The 25345-nt window shown below is 41.2% G+C and overlaps 1 protein-coding gene across 1 annotated transcript in view; it reads left to right on the forward strand.

The window, feature by feature from the left end:
* Positions 1-25345, forward strand: part of ascc3 (activating signal cointegrator 1 complex subunit 3) — a 180652-nt gene that overhangs the window by 86320 nt on the left and 68987 nt on the right. The window contains exons 14-20 of the mRNA XM_029451214.1: positions 1051-1185; positions 8843-9034; positions 10449-10673; positions 10988-11107; positions 11487-11651; positions 12796-12882; positions 13118-13294. Of these exons, the coding sequence (XP_029307074.1) occupies positions 1051-1185; positions 8843-9034; positions 10449-10673; positions 10988-11107; positions 11487-11651; positions 12796-12882; positions 13118-13294 (1101 nt within the window). The remainder of the gene's footprint in view (positions 1-1050; positions 1186-8842; positions 9035-10448; positions 10674-10987; positions 11108-11486; positions 11652-12795; positions 12883-13117; positions 13295-25345) is intronic.

The following is a 25345-nucleotide window of genomic DNA, read 5'->3' on the forward strand; positions in this document are numbered from 1 at the left end:
AAATTGTTAAACAGATAGTCAGTGGTGGTGTCTATAATGTGAATTACTGGATATTAAATATTAATCTGTTGTTTTCTTTAGTGGTCCCAGTAGTAGTAGCTAGTTGAGTCGATAATTGAGGACTATCCACACCTCACTGTAAAAGCTCCCTGAAGACGTATTGGAGGACTGTTTGTTTTGAAAGAGCTAAGTCCAATGGGGAAACTCAAACGCTCCACTGACCAATGATTTAGCCTCTCTCAGTAAGTCAGGTACAGACTTTATAGTTCTTGAGCCGCTTTGCTGCAGCCCAGCCAAGAAGCTCACAGTATGTCGAGGATATTAAACTTGAGGTTCAATTCATTTGTCTAACTCAGACTACTGAAGCTTCATGTCAGCTTCGGGGAAATTCTAAAATATTTTTGCACAGAAAGAGGATTGTGTGTGTCCCCCATCACTTCCATTGGAGGGATGTTGGCAAAGATATTTTTACAGAGAGAATGTTTACAGCAAAAAGCCTGTTTTAATGTTTATATAGGCACATGACTATTGTTTTAGATAGACTTAAAAACATGTGAACTACCCTTTAAGGCAATCAACCTACTCAGGGATAAATAAAGATGTGAGCATCAAGGGGAACATACTGTATACAGACACATCACCAATCAAAGAGCCGTAACTAATGCTGATGTTTCCATACAGGTCACTCAATGCTTTGATGTGTATATAAATACCATTGTCTAAACACTAAATGAGGAAATATCTTTTGGAAGAATGCTGTTCATTTGTCCCGTAGAGTTCCACACTCTCAAAGAATGTTTGACAAGGAGCAGGCCTGTGGTGGAACAACGTCTTACTAAGACACTTTATGTTGGGTTTACTTTTATATTGTCCCCCCATCTGTACGTCTGCGATTTAGGGTGCGGCCTTAAACAAAGGGAGGAGCGAGACCCATCTGCATGTTTCCAACTGCGGAGGGTTTGGGGAGTCTACAACTGTTTTACATTTTAGCCAGTAACTGTTGAACTTGTTGACTTTTTCCTCTTCACCTTATATCTTTGTGTGCCTTAGGTGATGGTGTTTGTCCACGCTCGTAATGCCACAGTGAGGACGGCCATGGGGCTGATCGAGATTGCAAAGAACCATGGAGAAACGTGCTTCTTTCAACCAAAGCAGGGTCCAGACTACGGCCAGTGTGAGAAACAGGTAGAAGAGCTTCCAACGATCTCTGTGTATTCCCTCTAAAAGCAGAAAAGTCATCAATTGCATCCTCATCTATAAAATTAGATGACATTAATAGTTATAAATTCCTTAACAACAACACATCTGGTAGAGTATCAGATTTGGGCTTGCAGGATAGTCATTTTAGCATTTCTAATCCCAAAGGTTTAAGTGATGGGGCAAACACAGCACATACACATAGCCATCAGCTCGGAACACAAAAGGCTTGGTCACACTACCACATTGACATTTTTTTGCATAATCTGTTTATTTTCATGGAATTGCCTCGTCAAGTAAATCTTTGCAATTTACTTAACAGAGCCATAACTTAAGTGAACTTTGATGTATTAGCAAACCGCCTTGACAGTGCTAACCTGAAGCTGTCATAGTCTGTTAGCTTTGTTCCACCATCCACTTTTACATAAGTGTCCCCTGTTGGCGTATAGACTGCTCCACAAACAGGCATGGCGTGTAGCCAGAGAGACACTAAACTGCTTCTCTTGAATAAACCCGGTTAGAGACACAGCTAGCTTGTTTGGCGTGGCTGGCTTGTGCCCCTTTCCAGCTGACTAGTGTTTCATTTGCTAGCTTGCCAGCTACAGTGGTTCGTCAGCAACCCCCCAAAGTAATTAACTAAGTCACAAAGCTTCCAGCCTCACATATGTTTCTAGGATGTTCAGGTCAATTTCACTGCGCTGCTTTTTGGCATTTTGGAATTTCACCGTCACCTCCCACATAGAACTTTGACACACTTACAAAGCCAGAGGAAACGTAACCGATGACGAGTGTCTGGGAAAAACCTGCTCCACATTTTTAAACTGCTGCACATTCTCACTTAGAGCTACTCGGCGTCTGGTTGTGTAAACTGAACTGGCAACGCCAAAGAGAGCAGATATGACAACAGAAAAGAGAACACTGAATTTCCTGATTCACAGCTCATCATTACTGTCACTCCGTACAACGGCGTGCTATAATGCATGCGTGGGCAGGCATGAGAGCAGGACACTGTGTGTGTGCGTGTGTGTGTAATTAATGGTCTCTGTGCTGTGAGAGTACACAGAGGTGGAGCTATATTCTCTCTGAGGATGGTCAGTCAGGCTCCAACTCCCGTATTTAAATCTCCTGCAACAGAAGGCAGAGTGATAAATTTAGTAACCTTTTCCTTCATTCCCCGGGGCAGAACCAAGATTGATGCGCCTGTAATCTCTCCTCTATTTAAATGGGATATGTATACAAATCAGATCACTTTTCATGCTTTCTAAAACTGGAAATAGAGACAAGAGATTATGTTGGGGGACTAAAAATGGTGCGTTGTGGCCTGGTTAGTCTTTTAAACAGTACTTTATAAGCAATTGTGCAACTGCTCCTACAGTATATGTACATGAATGAACCTTGTTGTATATGCACTAACTGTACATTAATTCACTCCCAGCCCTTCTCCCTGTGTCCCAACATAATGAGAATTATCCACTCCATTAGTCCGTCTTTGAGTGTTTTTCGGTCTGGCCTGCGTGGTGAATGAGGAGGCATCAGGTTGATTCCTCTCTAAGCCCACACAGAGATAATGCACTGCTTATTTGCACTCTGGAAATTGCCCCACATTAATATTTATAGGTGTCTTTTAATCTCCAATATGCATATGCAGTGAAATGAAGCACCTCTAAGGTCAGTCATATAATTTGGCATTTATTTATCCAGCTTTGAAAGTCAGAAGTGATTCCACTATATTTCTCTCTCTCCTAATGTTATTTAATTGGCTTAGTCCCAGGGGGTTGTAGAGGCTGTCAATCAAGCTTAGATATCTTAATGCACCCACTCTAATCAATTCTTGTTAAATACAGTTTTTGGTGAGCCAATGATTATAAAGTGCTGCGGATGAAAACATTCAGAAAACACTCTCCATAAGTCCTACAGTCCTGCGTATTGATCAGATGTGTACATTGAAATATTGAATATTGAAATGGTGTAATATAAAGAAAACTGTGAGGGGGGAACAGTTAAACACGATGCTTTGACAGTGCTCCTAATTCTTGGGTTGTAATTGCTATTTCATATAAAATGAGCATCAGAATATACTGCTGAGAGTATTGCTGGTCATTTATTAGATGTGCTGAAGGTCGGTTCCACGCAGCCCATGTGGCCTTATTCAAGTCTAAATGACTTAGTGTGGGACAGAACTGCCACTGTTAGTATAAATGAACAGTCACACAGGAAAGTTAACTTATTATGGACAATTCTATCTTGTTATAACATTATCTATCATCGTGAGGGCCTGCTCATTAAAACAATAACTCGCTGCAGTGCGTGCCCAACTAATTAGCATTAGCAATGTAACAAACATATTGCCACCCAGATGTTGTTTTTACAAACATAATAAGTTTAAATTCCAGTGTAATGGAAGTAAGGCCACATGCACAGTAATTGCAGTGTGACCACTGAAATGATCTGTCGGCACATTACACTGCTTCTCTACGGGGAGCCAGTAGTGTCGGTGGTGCATGTTGCACAACTACATGTTCATTATTTGCCTCGTGCTTGACAACTTGAATGTTTGAGAAGTCAACTAACCACTATTTTCATTATTGATTAATCTGTCAAATATATTCTCAATGAACTGTTTGCTCAATAAAATGTCAGAGATTGGGATATCAATCACAGTTTCCTTCCCAATCCCAAAGTGATGCATTGCCCTTGAATGTTTTCTTACCAACAGTCCACCCACAGATATTCAGTTTACTCTCACGTAAGACAAAGAAACGCAGACTGCTGGATGTAGACTCTGAGTATAAGCATGCCATTGGATACGTGCTCCTCCCACTCTCTGTGTGTTACCGCTTTGCAGCCCTGTCGCTGCGTACTGTGCTTATCGCCGATTGTGATTTGTTTAAAGAAATAGAAACAAGCCGGAGCGTTTTCTCCCCTATAGCAAGTAGAATGATAATGTGTGCAGGCGAGCCTTTCTCCTGCGCTGACACAGCACTGTGGAGACAGTGAAGTAGTGACTAGTGACATTAACACTTAATCGAAAATAAGTTGGCAATCGATTTCCTCTCTGATCAAAGTGTTTCATGTCTACTGGCAAATAGTTCAGCCCATCATAGATTCTTGTGACGGCTTGTATTGATTCATCCCTGTAAAAAGGAAGGGAAATACTTCAATATGATTTCTTTTTCCCACCAAACATGGGAATGGGACAAGTATTATCATTTAATTCTCGTCCACAGTAGATTTGGCTGCACATGATTCAGTGGACAAATGTGGAGAAGGATAACTACGTATTGATCCTACTAACAACTTTATAGCCAAAGCCAAATGCATTCTTCTGTGCCACAGAGCTCCATTGTTGTCCAAAACTCATCAATTAGCCAGGGCTGCACTGGGGGCCATGGATCCAGGTTTGTGCTGAATGTGTGTGGAAGAACAACTTAAAGGATAAAGCTGACATTATTCTTTATTTATGTTATTGTGTTAGCAGAACTGGGTCAAAAGGAAACTACAATGTATGTGCGTATGATCAATGTATTGTTGGTTTGGGTCTGCACAGGGAAGAACATATCCAATATTGACAACACTAGGATTCATGGATTCATTTTGAATGTGAATGATGAAAGAATGTATTTAAAACAGCTGAAGCTATAGATATGAATCAGAATACACATGGATTAGAGGATACACTTGCTTATGATCTCCTAAAGGTAAAGGTAAAGAAGTAGCAAGATAACGGAGGGTGTAAAGCATATGATATTACCCCAACCTATGTGGAGGGAACCTCTGCCTGAAGCTCTCCCCAGAGACTATTGTATCCGAAAGGCCGTTTGACTTTCATTTGCTCCAACTCTGACAATCCAGCCTCCACCTTCCTCTCCCTTCTCCTCCCTCGTTTTTTAATATCCAGTTCTCAGAGATGAAACCATGTGACTGCTTCCAGAGGAGAAAGGAACTCTTGTGTGGAGGTTAAGAGACACCTTGTGGTCCCATGAGTCCATTACACAGATGATATAACAGACCTATCACAGGTTACTGAGGGCTGCAGTGTAACACCTTTAGCACTTACACTTTAATGGTGGGCTTGTATGGCATGTGGTATGAAAGACGTGTCTGTTAAAGTAGGGAAGCATTTCACTTGAGAAGGAGTAATACATGAGTGATAATGTAGTGTTACGGTAGAAGTAGACAGTACAGATGTACTGAAACACCTTCACTTCTCTTTCTCTGTAAACTCTCCATCTCTGCTCTTTAGATGTGCAGCTTTCAACTCATTTAGTTTGACAGCATACACTGATGCAGACACACTGAGACAAACCTCCAGGGACTCCAGAGCTACACCAGAGGAGGCTCATTAATGTCTGCGTTGGCTTTCATTTATGCTATTTTTACAAGTCTAGTCCACTGCCAGTCCTTTCATTGTGGCAGATCCGTGACAACCTGTCTCCGTGCCAAACCAGCTCCCCACTACACTGATCTACAACAATGAGCTGCAACTCAAAGACTGCTGCAAAATCAGAATGAGACAGTGGAGTGACAAACACACCTATCGGAAAAATGGCCGCCTTAAATAGAAACATAGCTTTGTGAAATAGTGGGACAATGTGAAGAAAACGGCCTATCAGTCCAGTCTGACTGGTAATTCAGCTCATCTGCAGTCTCATAGCCTTAGTTGTTCTCGGTTCACTAGCAAAGGACTCATCGTACACATTTGGAGACATTGTCTAGACGACATTTTGTGTGCCTTAAAAACCAGTTTGCAGTCCATAAGTTGTTTTGTATACAGCACACCCTCTTGTCTTTATTTTGTATCTATAGTTTTTCAATATCTGTGTATTAGCATAAGAAACCCTAGCATATTATTATATTATCATAAGGCTGCATCTGGCCTACTGAAGTTAAGCACCGGTAACATGGAAGCAAACCAGTACAGCTAAAAATGATGTTGTGATGGCTTATGTCACATGAGTCTAAAGGCACATGGGAAGGGAGAATGGATATTATAAGAATAATGACTGAGCCTGGTGATACCTGCCAACTGACCACTTCAGCAGGGAAATGATGCAGTAAAGAATATTGCAGGAAATTAAAACATGCTTATCAAATCCCTCCTGCTTAACTTGGATGTTTCTCGACATGTAATGGCTCACAGCAGGTCCAGTGTACTGTGATATTTGTATAGTACCTTCCTTACAAAATAAATCACAAAGTGCTTTACAGTATGGGAAAATAAACAGAATGAACATAAAACAGGAATATAATGCCATAATTAATGTACAATCAGGTAAAAATAAGATGAATAGTTATTAAATACTTAATGTGTAGGTATATTTGTTATCTGCTTAGAAGAATAGTGCAGCTAAAGAAGAACTACCAACCATCTCCAGCACTGAGTTGTCCTGACCCCACTTATAGAGAGCAACATTTAGAATGCATAATTGCAGCAGCAGAGAATACTTTATTTTGTGGTTCATTGCTTGTCAGAGATGTGCAAAATTTGGCACATAATGCAAACTAGATAAACTACGACGAAGGTAATTTACTGCATCAGTAGAACAGATACCCAACTAAACTGTAAAAACAAAATGATGTGAAACTTCGCACTGCTGAGTAAATATCCACCTTAGATGGAGATGAAACAGATTGAGTGAGAGGCAGATCGTGATAGAGAAGTGGAATAGAGTGGATGTAAGTGGAAACTCATCCTCCCACTCTATCCAGCATTAACAGCCAGCCCCTCTGAGCACCAAACATTATGACTACCAAGGGCCACTAAATGAAATCAACAGTTAACCAGCCAGCCTCAGCTCAACAACATAAATGATGGTGTTGGTGCTCATCACAGTCAGTGTTGGTAGGGAGGCCGTGAGACAGGCACCACCTAACTGCCGCTCTTCACCACAGAGCTTGGGAATCATTTTCCACATTTTGGCTTTGATTTTACACTTTGAAGCTGGAGTCTGCTGCATCATAATACTGATGCTTCCACGTTTCTAAAAATGCTTTTGCCTTCCCTGTACACTTACTTTAAGGATCAGGGATCTATGAGTGATCAAGGGAAATCGTCAGAAAGGTAAAGCCAGTTAGCTATACCCTCGTCTATTTAGTGGGGCTTTGAGAAGGTTTGACAACATGTATAATAGTTTATTTCAGCTCTGGTGTTGGCTGATGTTTACATAGTCACAGCAATGACAGACGGTGAGTGGAGCTGGCAGCTGGCTGTCTGCAGACAGAGTGAGCTCTGCAGCAGGAGCAGCAGCAAGTGGCAGGGCCTAATGGGACCTGATCAGGAGCTTAGGTCACTGCCATCTCAAATACAGCCCTGCACAGCAGACATCAGCTCTAACTCACCTTAGATTAGAGGCTGGAACCATGGCTGTAACACACTCTGACACCTCAAAGCAAAGCCTCAGCCATAGCATTTCAATTACCTACCTCCCCCGGCTCATGTGGATCTCAACTGCACAGCCTTGCCCTGAGGACTCCCATCAGGCCATAGTTTGCCCTGTTCTTACACGTATATGGCTTTAGACGTCATATTCAAATTGGAATTTATTTCTATTGTGTCATTTTTATGTGATTGTCATTTGAATAAATCACTGCACAAAGCATGAAAGTGGAAGGGTATCAGAATAAGAAATGCAGTGCCACACAATAGTTGGGTGAAGAAGGAAATACAAAATAATCTACATTTGTGAACTATTAAAGATCCTCCGTCGTGTCCTCTGACCACATCTACCACCAAAAGTGTTTTTACATACCTGGCCACAACTTCAGAGAGCATAGGTCTTCAACAGGGGGTCCGCGGAGGTACTGCAGGGGGGTCGCAAATCTTTTGTTTTTTGTATTACAAAAACACACGCCTACAGTCAGAGACAGAGTGGAGGAAAGGAGAGGGGTGAACTAAAATAAATCCTTTTAGCCTTTCATTCAATGAGAATGAGAAGGTGTGTCCAAACTTTTGACTGGTACCGTATATGTATATATATGTATGCGTGTGTGTATATATATACATTTATGTGTATATGCATGTTTGTGTATATACTGTGTACATATATGTATATACATGTATATGTATGCATATATATGTAGATATATGTATCAGTCCACTCCACCTTTATCCACAAGGTATGCATACAAAACCAGACAATCATTGCAGCCCAAACCCTCAGTCTGTGTGTGAGGCAGACAGCTGCTGACAGTAATGGGCTTTCACTTCTGTGCAGAGGAGTGCTAGGCGCTGACCTCTATTTAGATGCCCAGAGAGAGAGAGATGAAGTCCTGTGATGAGGACTCCCCTCAAGCCCAGCCAGGTCACAGCCCTACTGTCAGTCATCTGCACACATCTCTATCTCACACTCTGTGTGTGTGTGTGTGTGTGTGTGTGTGTGTGTGTGTGTGTGTGTGTGTGTGTGTGTGTGTGTGTGTGTGTGTGTGTGTGTGTGTGTGTGAGAATTTACAGCTAGTCAACACCTGTGCATTCTAATACAATTAAGCATTATACCTGCTGTTTCTGTGCAGTCCAACAGGATGTTGGATCTGGACTTATTGTCTACTTTAAACACACACAATCCCAGTGCGAGTTGCTTTCCCTCACTTTCCTTCAAATACTTTTCTTTCCTCTTGTTAAACTGACATCTTCTTCCACCTCTTTCAGATCCAGCGCTCCAGAAACAAGCAGATGAAGGAGATTTTCCCAGAAGGCTTTGGGATCCATCATGCTGGCATGCTGCGGTCTGACCGGAGCCTGATGCAGAGCATGTTCTCCAAAGGCCACCTTAAGGTGCTGGTCTGTACTGCCACACTGGCCTGGGGAGTGAACCTGCCGGCCCATGCAGTTATCATCAAGGTTCTACTATTTGCCTTTCTTTGTTTTGCTTTCCCTCTTGCATCTTAGTTCTCTTTGTTGGTCTCTGCTTGTCTTTCTTTGTTTTCTGTAAGCAGGCAAAGTAAGCACCCTGGGGTCTCAGCTTCTGGTACCCCAAAGGCTTCAATAACTCTGTTGTCATTTCATTTATTTGTTTGGTAATATATACCACTGAAAAATATAAAACCTTAAAGTGGCACCTTCGATCTTTCAGACTCTAAACCCCAATATCATGTGTTTCTACTGAAGATATTAATCTTTAAAAACAACTTTATACTGTATAGTTTTATTTCTTAAAAGAAGACTGTCATTTTTGAAAACAGCTGGCCTTTGTAGTCTTTAACAAGTGTTTCTCAAACAGGAAGAAATAGTATCTTTAGCAGAAGGACGGATTGTAGGATTGATAAAAAAAATGTAATACAATCAACTACAGTGTGTGTTAATGAAGGAACATGTCACCCAGTGCAACAGTGAGGCTCATTGATGTGTTCTTAAAAGTCTTTTGACAAAGGTGGAGAAGAAGATATATCAGGCTTTGGATACACACAAGTAGAATATATTCTATTTCTCAAAGGATTATATGAATATTGAAATGCTAAAGCAAAAACCGAATAGTACAAATCTGTTAAAAAAAACTGTAGTTGAATATGCTTAAACTGTATTGGTATCACATCTGATACCTGTACCTTCACTAACCATGATGGGAGCCTTTAACTTGCATACTGTCACAGGAGCATTAATTTGTGTTGGCATGTTTCATCATAGCTTCTGATATTTAAACAGCTATTTCTAGTGCAAATACACATTATTCCAAATTGAACTTTGAAGAGACACTTTAAGATTTTTAAATACATATTCATTTACACTCAGCATTGTCTCTTAATTATGTTAAGTATTGAATATTAAGCTCTCCATGTGTTGTTGCACTGCAGGTAAAATACTATTAACTACCGGTAGTTATTTGTGAAGCTTCAACGATTAGTTGACTAATGGATTAATTGATTGAGAGAAAAACTGTCAAATATTTATAGAACCGATTAGTAACTTGTCATGCAAAATCATGTCATGCTGTTTTCAGCCTCTTGGAGATGTCCTTCCTTTCTCTGTTTCATATCATATTATAGGGAATATCTTTGGGTTTTTCACTGACAAAAACCAGACATTTAAAGACTTTGGACTTTGCAGGGATGGACATTTTTCACTTTTTCTGACATTTTATAGACAAATTGATTAATCTAGATAATAATGCAGATTATGAGCAGCGCATATGTAATGAGATATTCACTGAAATACATGTTCTTGCATATGTTCCCAGTCCTCTAAAGCCATTCTGTAAATGTCCCTGTCGTGGGACTAATAAAGGATTTCTGATTTCCATCTCTTGTGTCAATAACAGGGAACTCAAATCTACGATGCCAAGCGCGGTACCCTAGTGGATCTGGGCATCCTAGACGTCATGCAGATTTTCGGGCGTGCAGGTCGTCCACAGTTCGACAAGTACGGGGAGGGCACCATCATCACCACCCACGAAAAACTAAGCCACTACTTGACCCTGCTCACCCAGCAGAACCCCATCGAGAGTCAGTTCCTGGACAGCCTGGCAGACCACCTCAACGCTGAGGTCAGTCTCAGTCTATTTAGAGTTTATGAGAACTGTAAGGTGTTTGTTTTTCCCCAAACTAATTAAGGTTAAAAGAAAGTGGCCCCCCTAGGGCAATACAAAAGTCACCTCATGTCTGGATGATTTTTTGTTGTTTTATCCAGTACTAATGGACAGAAATTCCTTTTGTGTTCAGTTTGATGTCTGTTAGAGCTGAGGAAGTCTAAACTGTGTGTAGAGACTGCCGTTTCCTTGAATGTCCACTGGATGGCGACATAGACTGATGTTAGTGTCTTTATGTGAAGAGTCTTTCTCTCTTCTCTCTTCTGATTTAGATTGCTCTGGGGACCGTCACCAACGTGGAGGAGGCAGTGAAGTGGCTCAGTTATACTTACCTCTACGTTCGCATGAGGGCCAACCCACTGGCATACGGCATCAATCACAAGGCTTATCAGGTTTGTGATCCAGAGTGTCATTATTTTATTCTGCATGTCTTTACAAAGGAGAGGTCTCCTCAGGATTGTTTAAAATATAGTGACAATAAAAATAATAAAGTATCTCATTTCAATCTAGCATCATTCTAATCTTGATTGTGACTGATTGAACCACTTGTGTCAAATGTTTTGAGAATTCTTATTCTTATAAAGTTTTTTCTGCTACGAAAGTGAAAAGTGAAAATGAAGTGCAGTCTTAAAAATAATAAGACAAATCCAGAGATCCATCCATCCATCGTCTACCGCTTATCCGGGGTCGGGTTGCGGGGGCAGCAGCTCCAGAGATAAAACAAACTAAACATAACTTTAACTAAAAATTAAGCGTTTACATTTTTTTCAGATGGATCCCTCCTTGGCGCTGTACAGGAAGGAGCTTGTGGTGGAATCAGGCAGAAAGTTGGATAAGGCCAAGATGATCCGCTTCGAGGAGCGCACCGGCTACTATGCCTCCACTGACATGGGCAGGACTGCCAGCCACTTCTATATCAGATACAACACCATAGAGGTAAACTCACTACTACATCAGATACAACACCATAGAGGTAAACTCACTACTACATTAGAAACAACACCATAGAGGTAAACTCACTACTACATCAGATACAAGACCATAGAGGTAGACTCACTACTACATCAGAAACAACACCATAGAGGTAAACTCACTACTACATTAGAAACAACACCCTAGAGGTAAACTCACTACTACATCAGAAACAACACCGTAGAGGTAGACTTACTATTACATCAGATACAACACCATAGTGGTAGACTCACTACTACATCAGATACAACACCGTAGAGGTAAACTCACTACTACATCAGATACAACACCATAGAGGTAGACTCACTACTACATCAGATACAACACCATAGAGGTAGACTTACTATTACATCAGATACAACACCATAGAGGTAAACTCACTACTACATCAGAAACCACACCATAGAGGTAAACTCACTACTACATCAGAAACAACACCATAGAGGTAAACTCACTACTACATTAGAAACAACACCATAGAGGTAAACTCACTACTACATCAGAAACAACACCATAGAGGTAAACTCACTACTACATTAGAAACAACACCATAGAGGTAAACTCACTACTACATCAGATACAAGACCATAGAGGTAGACTCACTACTACATCAGAAACAACACCATAGAGGTAAACTCACTACTACATTAGAAACAACACCATAGAGGTAAACTCACTACTACATCAGATACAACACCATTTTCTTAACAAGAATCAGAAGAGATGTCCAGACATTTTTCATGGTGTGATTAAATTCTGCCCAAACTGGTCCAGGGTCCAGCCCAAGAAATAAAGACACAAAAGGGAGCAATTTGTTGTTGTTTATAACTTAAGAACTAACTAACTAAGTTTTTTTTTAAGTTTTCCCAGTTCACTAATTTTTGTGTCAGAATTACAATCAACTTCGCATTTTTGAGGTTCCTGTATCCTTCAATGAAAGAACAATATTGTCCAATGCGTCAGCAAACAGATATATTTTACACTTGTATCTGATTAATAATTTTCAATTACACCATATTTAGTTTGTATGACTGCTGTCAGACATAATAACTTGTCCTGATTGAAAGACCATTAACCCCGTGTATCCCTTTTCCCTCCTTCTGTGAAGACTTTCAATGAACTTTTCAACTCTCAGCGAACAGAAGCTGACATCCTCAGTATTGTGTCCAGGGCCGAAGAGTTTGATCAGCTGAAGGTGAGAGGCCATCATGTGAGCTTCAGTCAAGCACTGAGATTCTCACCAACATATCTCTTTATCTATAGTGCGACTTGTGTTCCAAAAATAAAAGTTGTAATTATTAACATGTAGTTAAGTCACATATAACAAGCTAACTGAGTATTTATGCCCAGTGCATGTAGTTGAAATGTACTTATCCACATTCGTAATATGAAAAAGGCTAGTGCATTATGTTGGTGATGTGTGTTGGCAGGTTCGTGATGAGGAGATGGAGGAGCTGGACCAGTTGCTGTCTAACTACTGTGAGCTGCCCGCTGCAGGCGGGGTGGAGAATGGCTATGGCAAGATCAACGTTCTGCTTCAGACGTACATCAGCCGGGGAGAGGTGGACAGCTTCTCCCTCATCTCAGACCTGTCCTATGTGGCACAGGTGAGGGAAAAGGAGCAACACATACACACACACTGCAAGAAAATCAATATATCAGATAATTCAGTTTAACGTCTTGCCGTACAATGAATTAATTAGATCCAGGTTACAGGCTGCAGGTCCAGGTACGAGACAAACTCAATGAGGTGCTTGTATTTATTGCAGTTTTATTTGGACTGAGATACATGTTAAACACAACATTGTGCTTAGTGCTGCATTTAATGATTATTTCCATTAACAATGTATATGGCAATTTCTTGTTGAATGGAGTAATTCTTTTTTTTACAAAACAAACACACAAAATATATTGAGAAGCTGGAACCAGTCATTTTGGCTTAAAAATTATCTTTTAAATTAATTGTGCGTGTGTGTGTGCTTGCGTGTGTGTTTGTGTGTTTATCTCATTTGAAACACTATTGCTGCTGTCTTTGCCAGGACGCCTACAGAAATAGATTTTCTAAGGAAACTGAGACTTACATTATGTATTTTCAATTCTTTATTGACATCGAAGAGTGGCTCTGAGTAATAACACTATAAGACAACTGGTAGTGTTTTCATGTGAGCCCATACAGTTCTTCAGCAAATCTCCTTCAAGAAGAAGAGACGTTTGGTCAGCTTCTGATCAGGTTGTGAAGCTTTGGAGGGTCCAAGAGAAGGTCCTCAGAGATGTGGCGACTTTTGCTCGTTCGTCTGTTAATGGTGTTGTGACGCCCCTTTTGTCTTCCTGGAATTTCTTGAATGAGCTTCTTGTTCTCTTGTTGGTGAACAACCATGTGGTGCCGAACTTCCTCCCTGTAGGCGACTCACTTGTTGTTGGCGATGGAGGCCAACCACCGTTGTGTGTCTCTGCCCGCTATGATGGATTGATTGATAATCAAGACATACGTGGACAGTTTGGTCAAGTATCCAGTTGGCAGAGGGAGTGTGGTTTATGCCAAGTCAGTATTGGTGATTCATTGGAGGGGATGACGGTTGTGATGCTGTAAGTCGATTGCTGTTGTGCGGGTGGGGGGAGTGGCGGATTGTAGCGGCGTGGAGACGGCCTCACCCTGGCTATAGGAAGCTATTATATTTCCCATAGATTTACAGCCTGATTATCAGCAGACAGAGCTGAGTGGGTAGCTGGCGTTTGGGAAACCCCCTGTCTTATGTGTGAAGGTACCACGTATGGGTGGCAGAATGATAAAAAAGCATACATTCTATAAAATAACAAACATCTCACATTGGCAATCTCTCTTCAATTATGGATATGTTCAATTGATATCACTGGCACAACACCAAGTCACAGCATACATCGGATAATTATCATTCCAACTGACTTGTTTCTCATGGTAGATAGTGTCCAATAATTGCAAGTATTCTCGCGCGGATGAATGCACAGGAAGAGTTTGGTGTAAATTGGACACTGTTGTTTTGTCTGATGTTAGGTGGAATCCCCACCCAGATATGATCAGGATCCTGGGATGCTGTCAGCCACCCTGCCCAACTATCTGGGATGGTGGCTCCTCCTCCAGTTCAACCCATATATTGGCCTCTTTTTTTTGTCAGTACGCTTCGACCCGGTTGCCCCGTTGGACAGGACCTTGTTGGCGTCAAAAATTCCCACTAACAAGTGGTAATAAAAACAACATATGTTGGTAATGAATTTGCAAACGCTAGGACCCTGTATAACGTTAACATACATACAATGAGTATGTATTAAGGTGATGATGCTGATAAATATATGTGCAACAAATGAAGCCTATATTTATAGGACACACGTTTTGGGTTTTAAAACTATCAATAGAAGAGCCTCGCTGTACATCTGCACTGCCGCAAAACAAACGTTATTTATAACCCTCAGTACAATAACCAATCATTATTGTTAGCTGTGTTACTATAACAGTTGGCTCATATGATTTGTATTCCCTATGGTTCAATTAAAACCAACCATTGCTCTATCAAAGTGTCAGCATTGTGATTATTAGTTTTGTCGCCGAGTATAAGCTAAAGTTTCAGAGTAATTAAAAGGAAGGCTTGCAGTATGCAGTAGTAGTTATCACTGGATGCCTGCCTTAGTTCCATTAGAGATCAAACATTGTGGCAAGTTAAGTAATAGTTTATTGTGATGTGTGTCCGTGTGTAGATCCTCACAGCTTTCATGACATCGGAGGAGATTTGTTCAACAAAGTCCTGGAGCAGGTGAAGATGGCCATCAGGTGAGGGTCTTCTGCATGTTGGACACCCTTACAAACAGAATGGTTATGTCAAGAGGACACTTAGATGAATATCCACACCTTAATGTCACCACATGTCTATGCAAATGTTTAGAACGCTTGACACTTGTTTTTAGCAATTGTGGTGCGTTTGTGGGACTTGTGTCAGCTAAATAACACCCAAACTTGGGAAGTTATGTCATAATCGTAACATTTTATTTGATGGTTTAATTGTTGTAGAAGGGAGGCTGACCTTATCTGCACAAGTTTAATATGTAAAGGGGAAAAAGTTGGTTGCTTTACTTCGCTCAACGGTGTTTTGCTTATGTGACATCAGCATGGAAGTCACGTTTGTTGTAGAGAAACGTTGTTGTGCTATTAGTAACAGATAGCGTTTGGTGCCGATTACATACGCACAAATTCTAAACAGAGAAAATACAGCAGTCAGTTTTGTTTGGGTCAAGGGCGAACCAAAAGGTTTAGTTTATTTTTTTTCATTTTTCATTATACAACTCAAATACCATGTCAAAATATTAAATAAATTACTTTAAAATAGTGACAAACAAAAAGCAAATGTATTCCTAAGGGAAAGGTGTCGGCTGAAGGTCATCTTTTTTTAAATATTGTTTGAAACATTTTAACGTGTATTACACATTTTTATTTACTTTTCATCAAACTATCCACAAATGATCTCCTTGACCTCTGTGGTTTTGGCATTTGTTCTAGTTTTGTTTTTGAAATGCAATTCCACTGAGTTCATTGGGACTCCCCGCTTGGAAATCAAACCTTTGGATACAGCTTGGATTAGAAGCTTCTCATTTTTACTTTATACATTAAAGTACAGGATGTTCTCTACCGCACGTCCTGTACCGATGTTCTTGTCTGACATTTGCTTGATGCAGTTCCTTCACACGCTTTATGACTTCTCGCCGCTGTCATGTGAAATGGACAGGATTGTGAAAGCAACATTAATAGCAGGGACCACAGTACAGTAAGTCAGAAAGCTTCAGGTATCACTGTTTGAGGTTTTTAACAAAAGCGCTTTGCACACACACACCAGAAAAATTATAAATGATACATTAGAATACATTTAATTACAAACACAGCATCAATGACAGACAGAACAAACTACAACCAAAACACAACTCAAAAGAGGGACTAATCTATAAAAAGCTTTGTCTTAAGAAGGTTAAGCCACTTAATACAGTCAGAGTCAGCAGCTGGATAGGTGGGGAGGGGAGATGATTGCACCTTGTTGTTTCGCAAGTTGGAGCAGGGGATGGATAAAAGACGAGAGTTGAGGATTCAGAGTGCTAGGTGGAAGTAGAATGAGGAAAGCAGAGTGAAATGTAACGAGGCCAAGGTCATGCAGGCTTTATATATGATGAACAGGATCTTGTCGTTAATTCTAATTTTGTACAGGAACAATTGAGGGTGCAAGATCCGGGGTAATGTGGGTTTTGATGAATAGGACCCTCTTGGTTAAAAGTTTTGTGATCCGTTTGGTATGAACACCTGCTATCTAAAGTCTCTGGAGTCCTTATCTTCCCCGATGTCCCTACCCGCTGACTCCTCCTCTCCTTCCTTCCCCCATCCCCACCCTCACTACATTCTGCTTCCATCTTACACCTCAGATAGCCTATTGGGAGGAGGAGAGTTGTGAAGTGCAGTAACTTTAGCGTTTACTCCCATCTGCTGACAGGAGTTGAAACTCCTATTGAGCCGGGTGTTATCCTGTTGACATTTTATTGCAGTGTTTCACACATCACATACCACCACACACCTTTTCTTGGCCCTTTTCCTTCTCTCTTGGCCCATCATCTCCCTCAGAGACACGCTTAATATGAGTCTTGAGAACTGTAAACCAACTATCTCTACTGCTACCCACTGAGAACTTTTTTTTTTCTCATCACCCTGTTGAAAACGTACAATGGTATGGGCCACTAGTCAGGTTTGCAGCAGCTGAGGCACCCGCTCTAGTGGGACGCTCTTCTGTCGCTTATTATTTAAATTGTCAAGAAGTGCCTGTGCACATATACTAGTGCACTCTGGGAGGATCTGATGGATGAAAATTTCTCTTTATGATTTTCCTACCTGGTGGGAAGCATGCTGCAGAAGAAAAAGTTAAATAATTGAGAGCAGGCGGTACTGCCACATGTTTCTCACACAGCTCAGTGTGCTGATAAAACACCTTCATAAATAACATGTGCGCAGTGGTCTCTTGTAGACCCACGGTGGTTTGCTAAAGTCGTACACCAGCGTTGCTGGTGTGTGTGCAAGTCATGCAATATGTTTGGTCTAATATAGATGTCCATACTAAATTTTTTTTTAAAGACATAAAAAACTCTATCCACAAGGGGTCTTTTAATTATTTTTTACAGGTATTGTCACACCAAAGTAGGCATTGTATTTTTATTTCCAGTGTACCATAGGTTCGTATTCAAATTGCAATCATATATAATATAAGTTATATAGTTATATATATATATATATTATTATTATTATATGAATATGATCTTATGTTCTAGTACGCTGGTGTTGTGGCTGACTGCTGTTTGGCAATGTGCTAACTGCTAGAATTGTTAAACAGATGTCAGTGTGGTTCTATAATGTGAATTACTGGATATTAAATATTAATCTGTTCGTTTTCTTCTGTGTCCTCAGTGTAGTAGCTAGTTGGTCGATAATTGAGGACTACCACACTCACTGTAAAAGCTCCCGCAAGTACGTATGGAGGACTGTTTGTTTTGAAAAGCTAAGTCCATGGGGAAACTCAAACTGCTCACTGACTCAATTGATTTAGCTCTCTCAGTAAGTCAGGTTACAGAACTTTATAGTTCTGAGTCCACCCCCCGCTTTTGCTGCAGCTCCAGCCAAGAAGCTACACGTATGCTCGAGATCATTAAATGAGTCAATTCATTGTTAACTCAGACTATGAGCTTCATGTCAGTTCGGGGAATTCTCAAAATATTTTTGCACAGTAAGAGGATTGTGTGTGTCCCCATCACTTCCATTGGAGGGATCGTTGGCACAACAGATATTTTTACGAGAGGAATGTGTTACAGCACCAAAACAAAGCCGTTTGTAATGTTTATATAGGCAATGTACTTATTGTTTTTAAGATAGGACTTAAAAACATGTGACTACCCTTAAAGGCAATCAACCACTCAGGGATAAAAAAGGGTGCAGCATCAAGGGAACATACTTTATACAGACGACATCACCAATCAAAGAGCCGTACTAAGCTGATGTTTCCATACAGGTCACTCAATGCTTTTGATGTGTATATAAATTACCTATGTCTAAACCACAATGAGGAAATATCTTTTGAAATGAATGTGTTCCAGTTGTCCGTTCGAGTTCCACACTCTCAGACATTTGACAAGGAGCAGGCCGTGTGTGGAACAACTCTTACTAGACACGTTTATGTTGCGTGTTTACTTTTATATTGTCCCCCATCTGTAGTGCTTGCGATTTAGGGGGCTCGGCCTTAACAAGGGAGAGCGAGAACCCATCTGCTAGTTTTCCAACGCGGAGGTTGGGGACGTCTACAACTGTGTTACATTTTAGCCAGAAATTGGAATCTGTTGACTTTTTCTCCCTTCCCCTTAATCTTTGTGTGGCCTTAGGGATGGTGTTTGTCCCACGTCGTATGCCAACAGTGAGTACGGCCATCGGGGGACTGATCGAGATTGCAAAGACCTGGAGAAAACGCTGCTTCTTTCAACCCAAGCGGTCCAGCTAGGCCCCAGCTGTAGAACCAGGTAGAAGACTTCCCACGATCTACTGTGTACTCCCTCTCAAAGCAGAAAATCTCAATGCCCTCATCTATAAAATTAGAGACATTAATAGGTTAATATTCCTTAACACAACACATCTGGTAGTAGTATCAGATTTGGGCTTGCAGGCATATGCATTTTAGCATATTCCAAAAGGTTTAAGTGATGGGGCAAACACAGCAATACACATAGCCATCAGCTGGAACCACAAAGGCTTGGTCACCACTACCACATTGACCATTTTTTTGCAGATACTGTTGTATTTCATGGAATGCACTCGGCAAGTGAAAGCTTTTGCCATTGTACGGTAACAGAGCCAGAACTGTAAGGTGAACTTTGTTATTGAAACCGCCCTTGACAGTGCTAACCTGAATGCTGGTCATATGTCTGTTACTTTGTTCCACCATCCACTTTTACATAAGTGTCCCCCTGTTGGTATAGACTGCTCCACAAACAGGCATGCGTGTAGCCAGAGGAGACACTAACTGCTTCTCTTGAATAAAACCCGGTTAGAGACCAGCTTAGCTGTTTGGCGTGGCGGCTGTCGTGCCCCTTTCCAGCTGATGTGTTTACATTTGCTAGCTTGCCAGCTACAGTGGTTCGTCGGCAAACCCCCAAAGTAATGAACTAGTCACAACGCTTCCAGCCTCAACATTGTGTCTAGGATGTCAGGTCAATTCACTGCGCGCTTTTGGCATGTGTGGCCGTCTCACCGTCACCTCCCAATAGTAGAACTTTGCCACACTTACAACACGAGGAAGGTAAACCCGTATTGTCACGTATAGTGTCTGGGTGAAAACCATGCTCCCATCCTGTAACGGCGGCACATTTGCCACTAGAGCTACTACGGCGTCTGTGTCGTAACTGCAACTCGCGCAACGCAAAGAGAGCAGATATGACAACAAAAAGAGAACCACTGAAGTTTCCTGATTCACAGCTACACATGCATCCTAACCTGCTCACTCGCTCGGAGCGTGGCTCTTACCAGTATGCTGCGGGGCAGTGGAGCGACACTGTGTGGTGCGCCGTCTGTAGTGTGTATTAATGGTCTCTGTGCTGTTTTTTCTGAGAGTACAAGGGTGGAGCTATGATTCTCTCTGAGCTGGTCATTCAGGCCAACACCCCGTATTTAAATCTCCTGCAACAGAAGCGCAGAGTATACATGTCTAGTTACCCTTTCTCCTTTCATTCCCCGGGGCAGAACAAATGGGATGCGCTGTAATCTCTCCTCTATTTAATGGGCATATGGATACAAATCATGACTCACTCCTTATGCTTATCAAAAACTGAAATAGAGACAAGAATTATGTTGGGGACTAAAATGGTGCGTTGTGGCCTGGTTGTCTTTTAAACAGTAACTTAAGCAACAATTGCTGCACTGCTTCCGTACAGTAATATGTACCATGAATGAACTTGTTGTAATCAATGCACTACACTGGTACCAGTTTAATCACTCCCAGCCCTTCTCCCTGGTGTCCAAACATAATGAGAATATCACTCCATTTAGGTCCCGTCTTTGATGTTTTTCGTCTGGCCTGCGTGGTGAATAGGACAGGCATCAGGTTGATTCCTCTCTAGCCCACACAGAGATAATGCACTGCTTATTTGCACTCTGGAAAATGTGCCCCACATTAATATTAGGATGTCTTTTAATATCCAATATGGCATATGCATTGAATGACCCACTCTAAGGGCGCATATAATTTGCATTTTATTTATCCAGCTTTTGAAAGTCAGAAGTGATTATCCTATATTTCTCTCTGCTCCTAATGTTATTTATTGGCTTGTCCCAGGGGGTTGTAGATGCGGTCATAAGCTTAGATATCTTAATGCACACCCTCTAATCAATTTCTTGTTAATACAGTTTTTGGTTGAGCCAATGATTATAAGTGCTGGCGGACTGAAAACATTCAGAAACACCCTCCATAAGTCCTAATCTGCGTATTGATCAGATTGTACATGGAATATTGGCATATTGCAAATGGTTGAATATAAAAAGAAAACTTGGTGAGGGGGGAAACAGTTAAAACACGATGCTTTGGACGTGCTCCTAATCTTGGTGTAATTGGCTATTTCATGATAAAAGAGCATCAGCAATTACTGCTTGAGAGTATGCTGGTCATTTATTAGATGTTGCTCAGGTCGCGGTTCCACGCAGCCCATGTGGCCTTATTCAAGTCTAAATGACTTAGTGTGGGACAGAACTGCCACTGTTAGTTATAAAGAACAGTCACACGAAAGTTAACTTATTATGGACAATTCTAATCTTGTATAACATTATCTTCATAGCGTGAGGGCCTGCTCATTAAAACAAGAACTCGCTGCAGTGCGGTGCCCAACTAACTTAGCATTAGCAATGTAACAAAACAATTGCCACCCAGATGTTGTTTTTACAAACATAACTAAAGTTTAAATTCCAGTGATGGAAGTAAGGCCCATGACACAGTAATTGCGGTGACCACTTGAAGAATCTGTCGGACATTACACGCTCCTCTACGGGGAGCCAGTAGGTCGTGGTGGTGCATGTGCCCAACTACATGTTCATTATTTGCCTCGTGTCGTGCACTTGAATTTTGAGAAGTCAACTAACCACTATTTTCATATTGATTAATCTGTCAAATATATCTCTCAATGACATGTTTGCCTCAATAAAATTTCAGAGAATGTGGGATATCAATCACAGTTTTCCTCCCAATCCCAAAGTGATGCATTGCCCTTGAATGTTTTCTTACACAAAAAAATTCCACCCACAGATATTCAGTTTACTCTCACGTAAGACAAAGAAACGCAGGACTGGCTGGATGTAGGACTCTAGTATAAGCATGCACAGTGTGATCACGTGTCCCCCACTCTCTTGTGTTACCGCTTTGCAGCCCTGTCGCTGCGTACTGTGCTATCGCCGGATTGTGATTGTTTCAAAGAAATAGAAACATGCGGAGGTTTCTCCCCTATAGCAAGTAGAATGATAATGTGTGCACGATGCCTTTCTCCTGCGCTGACACAGCACTGTGGAGACAGTGAAAGTAGTGACTAGTGGACATTAACACTTAATGAAAATCAGTTGGCAAGCGATTTCCCTCTCTGATCAAAGTGGTTTCATGTCTACTGGCAATAGTTCGCCCATCATAGATGTCTTTGTGACGGCTTGTATGATTCATCCCTTAAAAAGGAGGGAATACCTTCAATATGATTTCTTTTTCCCACCAAACAGGGATGGACAGTATTATCATTAATTCGGGTCGTCCACAGTAGATTGGCTGCACAGATTCAAGGGACACAGGGAGAACGGATATAATACGTATGATCCTACTAACAACTTTATAGCAAAGCCAAATTGCATCGCTGTGCCACAGAGCTCCATTGTTGTCCAAAACTCATCAATAGCCAGGGCTGCACGGGTGGCCATTGACTCCAGGTTTGTGCTGAATGTGGTGTGGAAGAACACTTAAGGATAAAGCTGACATTATTCTTTATTGATGTTATTTGTTTAGCAGAACTGGTCAAAAGGAAACTACAAGTAATGTCGTATGATCAATGTTTGTTGTGTTTGGGGTCTGCACGCGAAGAACATATCCATATTGACAACACTAGGATTCATGGAATCATTATTAATGTGAATGAAAGAATTGTATTTAAAACAGCTGAAGCTATAGATATGAATCAGAATACACATGTGATTAGAGATTACACTTGCTTATGAATCGTCCATAAGGTAAAGGTGAAAAGAAGTAGGGCAAGATCACGGAGGGTGTAAAGCATATATATTACCCAACCTAGTGGAGGGAACCTCTGCCTGAAGCTCTCCCAGAGATATTGTATCCTTTTGAAGCCGTTTGACCTTCTTTGACTCCAACTCTGACAATCCAGTCCTCCACCTTCCTATCCTTCTCCTCCCTCGTTTTTTTAATATCCAGTTCTTCAGAGAATTGAAACCAGGTGACTGCTTCCGAGGGAAAGGAACTCTTGTGTGGACGTTAAGAGACCCTTGTGGTTTTTTTCCCCATGATCCATTACACCAGAGATATAACAGACCATCACCGGTTACGAGGGCTGCATGTAACACCTTTAGCACTTACACTTTTAATGGTGGCTGGCCTTGTATGGCATGTGTGTATGAAAGAGGGTCTGTTAAGTAGGGAACATTTCACTGAGAAGGAGTAATACATGGAGTGATAATGTAGTGTTACGTGTAGACAGAGACAGTACAGATGTTACTGAAAACCCCTCCTTCTCCTTTGCTCTGTAAACTCTCCATCTTGCTCTTTAGATGTCTGCAGCTTTCAAACTCATTTAGTTGACCCAGATACACTGATGCAGACACACTGAGGACAAAACCCCAGGACTCCAGAGCTACACCAGAGGAGGCTCATTAATGTCTGCTGGGCTTTCACCTTTATCTATTTTTACAAGGTTATTCCACTGCCATCCTTTCATTGTGGCAGCATCGTGACAACTGTCTCCGTGCCAAACCACAAATCGCCCCACTACACTGATCTACACAATGAGCTGCAAACCTCAAAACGACTGCGCAAAATCAGAATGGACACGTGGAGTGGACAAAACACACCTATCGGAAAAATGGCCGCTTAAATAGAAACCAAAGCTTTGCTGAAATAGTGGGACATGTTGACGAAAACCGGCGCTATCAGTCCAGGCTGACTGGTAACTCAGCAATCTGCAGTCTCATAGCCTTAGTTGTTCCTCGGTTCACAGTCACGAGCACTCTCGTTCCACATTTGAGACATGTTAGACGAATTTTGTGTGCCTTAAAAAACAGGTTGCCAGTCCTCCATAAGTTTTTTTGTATACAGCACATCCTCTTGTTCTTTATTTTTGAATCTATAGTTTTCAATATCTTGTATTAGTCATAGAACCCTAGCATAATATATAATCATAAGGCTGCATCTGCCATACGACATTAACGCACCGGTAACATGGAAGCAAACCAGGACAGCTAAAAATGTGTTGTGATGGTTTATGTCACATAGTCTAAAGCACATGGAGGACGATGACATGGATATTATAGATAATGACTCAGCTCCTGTGGATACCTGCAAACTGACCACTTAGTCAGGGGAAATTCAGCAGTAAAGAAAGATTGCAGGAAATAAAACATGTCTCAACATCCCTCCTGCTTAACTGGATTGTTTCTCGACATGTTAATGCTCCAGCGCAGTCCAGTGTCGGTGATATTTGTATAGTACCTTCCTTAAAATAATCACAAAAGTGCTTTACAGTATGGGAAAATAAAACGAATGAACCATTAAAACCAGGAATAGAATGCGCATAATAAGTACAATCAGGTAAAAATAGATGAATAGTTCTTAAATACTTTGTGTAGGTATATGTTTGTTATCTGCATTAGAGAATAGTGCAGCAAAGAAGAACTACCAACCATCTCCAGACCTGGAGTGGCTGACCCACTTATAGAGAGCAACATTTAGAATGACATAATTGCAGCGCAGAGAATACTTTATTTTGTGGTTCATTGCTTGTGAGATGTCAAAATTTCGCGCACATAATGCAAACTAGATAAACATACACGAAGGTAACTTACTGCACCCCGTAGAAACGATACCCAACTAAACTGTAAAACACAAATGATTGATGAAACTTCGCACTGCTGAGTAAATATCCACCTTAGATGGAGATGAAACAGATTGATTGAGGAGGCAGATAGTGATAGAGAAGTGGAAATAGAGTGATGTAAAGTGGAAACTCATCCTCCCACTCTATACACATTTAACGCCAGCCCTCTGAGACCCAAAATTATACTACAAGGGCCCACTAAATGAAATCAACAGTTAACGCACCAGCCTCATGCTCAACAACATAATGATTGGTGTTGGTGCTCCTCACAGTCAGTGTTTGTAGGGGAGGCGGTGAGACAGCACAACCTACACTGCCCGCTCTTCACCACAGCTGGGAATCACTTTCCAATTTTGGGCTTTGAGTTTTACACTTTGAAGTTGGAGTCTGCTGCATCATAATACGGATGCTTCCACGTTTTTTCCACTAAAAAAAACTGGTGCTTTTGCCTTCCCTGTACACTTACTTTTACAGGATCAGGGATCTTGAGT

The sequence above is a fragment of the Cottoperca gobio genome, chromosome 16, assembly GCF_900634415.1.
Source record: "Cottoperca gobio chromosome 16, fCotGob3.1, whole genome shotgun sequence".
NCBI lineage: Eukaryota > Metazoa > Chordata > Actinopteri > Perciformes > Bovichtidae > Cottoperca > Cottoperca gobio.